Here is an 8640-nt window from a genome sequence, read left to right as displayed (position 1 = left end):
AAGCTGGATAAGCAAGCTTGTGATGCAGACCTGGGACGAGAGCTGGGGCGTCACTCTCACACGCACTGTGGTGGGAGACACAGGCACAAGCCCTTCTTGGGGCTTGGGGTCCCATGGCTGTTGCTGGCACACCCACTGTAGCCCTGGAAGTTACTGTACATGGAAGGACTCTGCTCATGGTGCTCCCTCTGTGCAGTGGGCGAGCTTCCTGACAGGCAGGTAGAGATGTGAAGGCAGTGGTCTGAGGACAGGAGTTTTGCAGAGATAAAAACATTATTGCTTAACTCTTGAGATCTTCTGTTTTGAATCACGGGAAAGTCACATGCCATGCACAGTTTTAGCTTCCATCTGATGCAACTCCTTTCATTTCTCCAGCCCGTCCGTGTGCCTAATGTCCCCAGGTTGACTTGGTTAGTGGTGCTGTGGAGATCGGGACCAGCCAGGACAGTGCAGGGAGGAGGCAGGTGCAGCCCAGGAGTCCAGGAGCTGGGCAAGGCTGCGTGAGCATCGTGCTGCTGGAGAGGCCACACTGGCAGAGAGGAACCTGGGTCCCAGAAAAGACCAGGGGGCGGGGGGTGGAACAAGGGACAGTTGTGTTTGTGGCAGGGACGCCACATTTTTCCGGCATCCTGCAGGTAAGTTGGGCAGTGACATCAGCGAGGGCAGGAGTGTACCTTCCTGGCCTAGGCAACGAAGAGCAGGTGCAAAACGTTGCAGCTGCCGCTCCCTGCCGTGGCAACTGTGGACACCTAGTGTGGGACAAACTCGGCAACCTGGTCACTGAGTCACTGTGTGGAAGATGGAAGCCACGGGCGGCTGCTCCAGCCCATGGTGGACTTTGGTTGGGTGACAGATAAATCTATCCATTCCATTATGGCAAAGCTGACACGTTAGCTCCCAAAATGAGGCATTCTTTTTTTTTTTTTTTTTTTTGAGACGGAGTCTGGCTCTGTTGCCCGGGCTGGAGTGCAGTGGCCAGATCTCAGCTCACTGCAAGCTCCGAATGAGGCATTCTTATAATCAGAAAACAAACGGCCAGGTTCAGCGGCTCACACCTGTAAACCCAGCACATTGGGAGGCTGAGGCAGAAGGACCTCTTGAGGTCAGGAATTTGCAACCACCCTGGGCAGGACAGCAAAACCCCATGTCTAGTAAAAATAAAAACTAGTTGGGTGTGGTGGTGCGTGCCCATAGGCCCAGCTATTTGGGAGGCTGAGGCGGGAGGATCACTTGAGCCCAAGAGTTTGCAAACAACAAGCTCCTTTTTTCAAAAAGGGAGAACTCTGAAGAAAAAGGAAGCAAGGTACAGGAAGGATTTGTGTTTGGATGGCCCGGCCTTCAGAATATCCTGAATGGGTCTGTACTGTCTATACCTCTGCACTCAGCCCCTAACCCATAAGAAGTATGACTGTAGAAACTCAAAGGGCAGAGGAAGCCCCATTCCACTCAAGTCTGAACCGAAGACCAAGTCCGCATGGGGCAGCTGCCAGTTAAGATTTGGTTTAAATGATGTCAAGTTTTGCATAGGTCTTGACACATGAAACTTTTCTCTCTTGTATGTTAGGCCTTAAGGACGAGATGACTGATGGTCACGGCTAGTGTTCATGCTTATCTGTTCTGAAGAGAGAATTCTACTTTTGCTTTTCAAAAGAACGGGAAAAACTCCATCCTACCAATGTCTGCCAAGCTTCTCTGTGGCGCCAGCTACTGCGAATTCCTGCAGCAGGTGCTGCCCGACTCACAAGCAGAGGACCCAGCAGAGGGGAACAGCACCTTGAAACGAGCAGCAAAATACAGCAAAAAAATGCAAAAATGATATCGGTAATGAGTGCGGCAACTTGCTGGTCTGCAGCAGGGATCTTGACCCTTGGGCACCGTGCAGTTCCCTCTCCCTCTCTGCTGTCATTCTTGTCACTGAAGATCAATTTTAATGTAGTGGAAAAAGTTCCAAAACAACACTGTAACCTTGAGCTAATGCAGGCACTGTGTCTTTAATACTTAACCCAGTGGGCGCTGTGTGTGCCCCCTCATTTCATTTTTAGAACTGCCTCTCCAGCAGCTTGGTGTGCTGCATTGCAAAGACTCTGCGACCTGGCAACAGGTGTGATGTCACTCTGAACTGCCTCACGATGTCATGGATCACGGTGATCTGCTGATTCTCTCAGCAGAATTCTCAGCTCTCTCTCAGAACTGGAAGGTTGCTGCTGGGCTGCAAAATCCTTTGAGCAGGAGCCACATGCCCGCGTGCACTTCCGGGAGTTTTGGGTAACAACTGCCCCCAAAGGGAAGACATTTAAAGACCTGTTCTTATCATGCTACCAGCAAAGTCATAGAAAGCAAGGGTGTTTTTAAAACTTTGGTTTGGTTCCTTTTTAGAATGCAGGAATCATAACCTACAGTTCATTCTCCAGAATATTTTAAAGGAAAAGAGGTTTCCTATCCTACCCCTGGCACTTATGCAAATAAGGAGCAGGTGAGGAGGTGGGACCAGGGCAAAGCCACTTTCCCAGCCCGGGGGTGGTTCCCACAACCTCCCTCCTCTGAGCTCGCAGGGAACATTGGGTCTGCACCCCTCATTTCAACACTGCACAAGCTTCACCATCTTTCATTGCTTTCCTGACTCAAGCTTGAAATTGCTTTTCATTTTGAGGATAAGGCTCTTTTCTGCGCTTTTCTCTGGTCCCAAGCTCCACCCATGGACCTGCTCTCTAGATAGCAATGAAATCATGATGGCTTCACCCTGCAGGACTGAGCTTAGAGCTCAGAGATGCCTCCCTGCTGGTGGTGAGTGCGGCTTCTGCCACAGGAACAAGCTTACTACGGCTGACCAGGCAAAGAGCAGTGACTTCGGAGAGCCTAAGCGGCTCACACAGGCAGGCAACGGGACAAGTCACTCGGATGGCTCCTGGCGCAGTCTGAAGTCAGGAGCTGGCATCAGTGCAAAAGTCTAAAGGGAAGAAACTGCATGTCATCCATTTCTGCGTCTCCAATGTCATCATTAAATAAGAGAGAAAGAATGGAGTGGCTCAGTGACAGGCGACTATGAGCCCTGTTGAAGGACTCGGCTCCCAGGCCAGGCCTGCCCTGGGACGTCACGTCCAGACTCACGCCAGGTCTTTGCTCTTTGGAGCGGAGGCAGGAGGTGGACACCTGAGGAGCAGGTGCTTTCTGCAGAATGAGGAAATTTAGTGTTGTCCTTCTGTCCCTGGTAGGTGCAAAAGGGAAGACGACTCTTACATAAGGTTGTGTTATTTGCATGTAGAGAGGAGGAATACAGTAACATGGGGCATTAGAACACACAGCTTCTCCCCCTCTTGTCATCAGTTCTGCTTAAATTAAAAAAACTCACCACAAACAACTCGATGTGGACAAATACAATTTGTATCTGTGACTCTCTAGTGACTGATATTAGCTCCAACCTTTCCTGGAAATGTCTAAGCAACGTTTTCGAGAATAATATCTCTTCTTTCCAGAATCCAGCTCGCATCAATCCATGGAGCAGACCTAAGCTTCCCTTCCCACGCCAGCCCCAGCCTGGACCTGCTGCCCCACCCCTCACACCAGCTCTGGACAGGCGTTACCAGAGTTGGCCCATTCCGTAATCCCTGGAGGTCAGACACCCATGGGCATTGCCACTATCTCATCCTTCTCTTTCCCCTACCTACTACTGTTCTTGAAACTTTACTTTTTTATTCCTCATATAATAAAGACACAAGTAAAGATAAAATTAGAAGTGGTGAAAAGGCTGGAAAGGGACAGAGTGTTATGAACATTATCATTCCAAAGGGATTCTGCCAAACACCATGATTTCACTTGTTTTCCAAAACATGTTTTTTTAAAGCAAAATTAAAATTCAAAATTTGAAATCTGAACGAGGGAGCTGGAAAAGCCTTTCTCCTTTCATCTTTAATGCCCCAGTTTTCTCAGGAGGACATTGGTAAGATTCGCTCTGCAACAGAGCCAGTCAACCAAAGCCCCCCAGACACTTCCTGGGCCTCCCCTGTGGGACGTACTCCAGCACTCCTTCCCTCCAGATAAAGACGATTCGGCCGATTCTCTGCTTCCACAGGTGGAATCTGTTCTCAAGAAACAACACATGGGCAGCACCCTTGAAAGGTGGAAAAAGGAAAGAATGCTTGCTTGTCTCTGTTTTGAAATCATGGAGAAAATTACTCTCCTCTCTCTTTTTTCTCTACATTTCTGATTAATAGTGAGGCATTCCACTACCACGTTACACAGGCTCTGCCTTCTGTGATTTTGTGCTTTTTGGTAATGGCTATTTAACATTGTGAGAAACTGGAATCTTCATCCCCCTATTTCATAAACGCCATACGAACTAGCCATATTAAATAGAGACTTTTTTAGGCCCAAAATATTGCTGGTAATTTCCTATGGTTTAATTGGGCGTATTTTGTGTATACATCATATAAACACACGTTCCTTCCACATTACCATGTAGAAAAGAGAAAGAGAAAAGAAAAAGATATTCTGCATTACAAGCATGACAAAAAATAAATTTTGCAAACAATCCAGTTCATGCGGTCTGTAGGATTATCCAGAACACTAACGTACTATTCATTCTACACTTAAATTAACAGGAGCCACATGCATTTTGGCACAAAGTCATGTGAAGAATGCAAAGATTTGGTAAATGTCTACATACCACACAAAAATAGTTACTTTAAAGAGCCAGGGCTGTTCTGCTTACATGTAAGGAACGGTTGGCTTCACGGTTTATTTCAGGCCCTTATGTTCCAGAAATCAAGTTGTCAGAGGCTATATATTTCTAACAGCTAACCCAAGGAGGCAGAGAAATTAGCATTGTGCTGGAGTAAGTCACACGTCATTGTAATTGAAGAGCGTTATTGACATATTGCTGTATGTGGATGTGGCATTAAATGAAGAGTTAACTATTTCTCATTTCCTGAAAGAAATTAGCTTTTATTGCTGTAATTTGAAGGTGGAAAAAAAGGAAATGAACAATTCCACTGCACAAGTACATCTTAGGCAATGGCTGGGTGGGATTCGTGCCCTATTTACTCCATGGAACAACTGTATAAAGTAGGTTTTGTCCTCTCCATTTAGTGGGTGGGGAGGCTGAGGCTTCATGAGGCACTCACGCAGGGTGAGGAGGGCAGCAGGCTGCAGACCCCAGCCTTCCTGGCTCCTGTGCCCAATCCAGAGGAATTGATTCTTTTCTTTTTCTTTTTTTTTTCTTCTCTTATTTTTTCTTTCTCTGGGGAAAACAGCTGTTAGAATGCACTTTCAAAGATACATTGGCTCAGGTCAATAACCCTCCTCACCTTGGTGATGATTTACCAAGAGCCAATGCTCTTGGTAAAGAGGGAGCAAATGTGCATGTGACGGCTCCAGCAGCACATGTCCTCACTTGGCACGGCCCAGCCCTGTGCCACTGGAATTCTGGCTGTGCAAAGTGAGGCCCTGGTTCTGACCTGTCCAGGTTCCCATGATCACAGCCCTGCAGGTGAGGACTGGCTGCAATTTTCATCCAGAGGGGCTCTGTCCAGGTGTCCTTTGTGTTCAGGAATGAGACTCAAGAGCCAGCCAGGGCTGAACTTACCTTTCCATAGGATCCTTGTCCTAAAACCTTGAGCAGCTCAAACTGGGAAGGGTCTGCCTTCTCAAAGCCTTCCTTCACATGATGGCCGATGTCAATCTCCTTCACAATGCCTTCCTCCTGCAAGAGAGCAGCACGTGTGAGAAATACACTGCAAGGAGTTCCTCCGAGTAGCTCACAGTTCCCCCCTTCCCTGACTTTACCATGAGCTGGGTCTGTTATGGATTTTAGAACTGGTGTTTAAAAGTGGAGACACCATTTAGTTTTTTTATTTTATTTTTATTTTTTAAGATGGAGTCTCCTCTCTGTCTCCCAGGCTGGAGTATAGTGGCTCGATCTTGGCTCACTGCAACCTCCACCTCCCAGGGTCAAGCGATTCTCTTGCCTCACCTCCCGAGTAGCTGGGACTACAGGCGCCCGCCACCACGCCCAGCTAATTTTTGTATTTTTAGTAGAGACAAGGTTTCACCATGTTGGCCAGGATGGTCTCGATCTCCTGACCTCGTGATCCACCTGCCTTGGCCTCCCAAAGTGCTGGGGTTACAGGTGTGAGCCACCGCACCCGGCCCGTTTAGTTTTATGGAATCACCTTGGTGACATGTGTGGTTATCGTGTGCACCCCGTGGGCCTTCACGGTTTCTTTTCTCCATGGACTTTTGTCATTTGGTCTTATCAGGACCTCAGAAAAATCTAAGGGTACTCTCAAAGAAATCTATTTCTGGGCAGAAGTTCTGGCACGATGAATATAGCAACTACGGAACAAAATGACACCAAAAGGACACTGATGGGTTCCTAGATGGAGAAGTGGTCTGGAAAATGAAGACAGCTTGTTTTCCTTCTCCTTCTGATTCACACTATCCCTGGTATGTTTGTCAAAGCTAATGCAAAGAACATGTCATGGCCATCCTATAGGTTATATTTCAGAAGAAGCAGTCAGGTAAGATTTTCCACCAGCCTAGAAAGCAAGATTTCCCTGTAGGAGAAAGAGTCTATAAGTGAAAACACTGACAGAGAACACTACAAATGTTCATCACAGAGCTTCCTGTCCCCAGAGTCACATGACTTCCCTTGTAAAGGGGTGGGCCATCTGCCCAAGTGCCAGGCCCTGGAAATGGAACACTGGAAAGGAGGTGTTTCTCCCAACATGAGACATTCGAGCCCAACTGTTCCTTGAATTTCTCTCTGTATTTCTCTGAGATTTCCATTCCACTATCTGTACATTCGTACATCCCTTTCTACAGTTTTACCACAGGGTGAGGGGCTAAGAAGCTTCAGAAACTGCTGGCGAAAACGCATATCCAAAAACAGCGACCAGGAATTGTATGCACAGTGTGCTCTGGGAACCAGGGGCCTCTCATTCATCATTGCTTCTTTTCATTAACAAACTGTGAAGTGGAGATTTTCTCCTGAGACTCAGATTATCCATTAATAGCTGGAAGTGACAGAGGTGGGTTTCTCATCAAGGACTGACCTTGAAGCCAAGTGCTTCCACCCTCTGTTTTAGTCTAAGAGTGAAGACTTTCAAATGAAATCACAATAGCAATAACTTACATGACAATGTTTGAAAAATTCAGTTTCTCAAAACAGTTACTTATAAATCTTGCTATATTACCTCCATGTTACAAATACAGGCACATATAAAAGCAGATGAGGTGTCTGAGCCGTGGAAACTCACAGCGGATTAGAGGCCTATGCAGGTATCTATGGCTTTTCCATTCTCACAGTTAAAGGAAACACTTTCGTCTCCATATCGTCAAAGATTATTTGCTATTTTTGTAAAAACAGTGGTTTTTTTTTGTTTGGGAAAACAATGAGTATAGCCAGAATTGACTCTGTTTAATCCATCCTGAGGTTCATATGAGTGCAGTTGGAAGATGCAGAATTACAATTTTGTTGCTTCATAATTACTTCTTGAATGAGTAAGTAAAAATGCTAGAGGCACAGCTCAGCCAACGGGCATTATATTTAGATGCTAATTTGTGAGCGAACATCACATTTTAAGCCTTTCTTCCCTTCATAGCACAGGCTTACTAGAATTGCAGGACCATGCTAGCCACTGGAGACCGTGCAGCTTTCGTGGTGAAATCTCCTGGTTTATGGAAAGGGACAGAGAAAAACGAGACCCTCAGGGATCCACATGTGTCACTGCCTGTGAGAACCACTACCGTCCACGTGGCTGCTGGGGATGGCTTCCTGCACAGAAAACAAAGCCAGGACACCAAATCCAAAAAAATTCACCATAGAAACACACATGCTATCTTTTCCTGTCATTGACCTACTAACGGAAGAAAGAATAATTGCAGACCATTTGTCATTTAAAGAACAACAAAATACTCCTCTTCTGTTACTAAAACACTTTCCTCACAATGTGTCTGTTAACATCCTCTACCTACAGGACTAGCATGCGCTTGAGTCATCCAAACCCCAGCCTCCCTCCCAAAATAGCTCCCATCATGCAGCTGCGTTAAGGCGACGCCCACACTATGAAAAAAGGAATCACCTCCAAAGCACATCCTTCTGTGACTTCATGTTGGTAATGTGAGCATGGCGACGGCGGCACTGCAGAACAGAAAGTAAAATTCAATGCTGCCCAGAGGTGTGGGGCAGGGGAGGCACGAGCTGGCCAGGGAGGCTTCGCGCTGCAGCCACCACCCTTTCCTGGGGCACGTTTCCCAGCCCTTGTGTATGTTTCCTAAAGATTTCCATTCCTTCCTTTTTCTTCAGCAGCTCTTTGTGGAGGCTCTGAGGCCCACAGCTGTGGTGAATGAGCTCATGCAGTCCCAGGGGTCCTGGCCCCCTTCACTGCCTTTGTGGGACACGCCTTTGTGGGACTGGGCTCTGAGGCAAGAGTGACAGCATCCAGGCCACCATGCCGCCTGGCCATGGACGCTGGCACCTCGGGATTCCCATGAGTGTCCCCCTGCTCCCAGTCAGCCCGCTTTTTAGGCTGGCTTCACGCCTTCCTAAGCACATCCGACTGCCATCCCCTGTTGCCTCCCGCCTCTCAGTCCATGCCACAACCCCACCTCCACTGCAGAAGTTCGCCTTCTTGAGTCATTTCT

General features: G+C 47.4%; 1 protein-coding gene across 4 annotated transcripts in view; it reads right to left on the bottom strand.

Annotated features, from left to right (window-relative positions):
- RPS6KA2 (ribosomal protein S6 kinase, 90kDa, polypeptide 2) overlaps positions 1–8640 on the bottom strand; it is a 445332-nt gene that overhangs the window by 112432 nt on the left and 324260 nt on the right. For all 4 annotated transcript variants that reach the window (XM_011934953.1, XM_011934954.1, XM_011934955.1 and 1 more), the window contains one exon: positions 5582–5698. In XM_011934953.1, coding sequence (XP_011790343.1) covers positions 5582–5698 — 117 coding nt within the window. The remainder of the gene's footprint in view (positions 1–5581; positions 5699–8640) is intronic.

The sequence above is a fragment of the Colobus angolensis genome, unplaced genomic scaffold (genome assembly GCF_000951035.1).
Source record: "Colobus angolensis palliatus isolate OR3802 unplaced genomic scaffold, Cang.pa_1.0 Scaffold14, whole genome shotgun sequence".
Classification (NCBI taxonomy): Eukaryota; Metazoa; Chordata; class Mammalia; order Primates; family Cercopithecidae; genus Colobus; species Colobus angolensis.
Note: the sequence above shows the minus strand (reverse complement) of the source record. Positions and strands in the feature narration are given on the sequence as shown.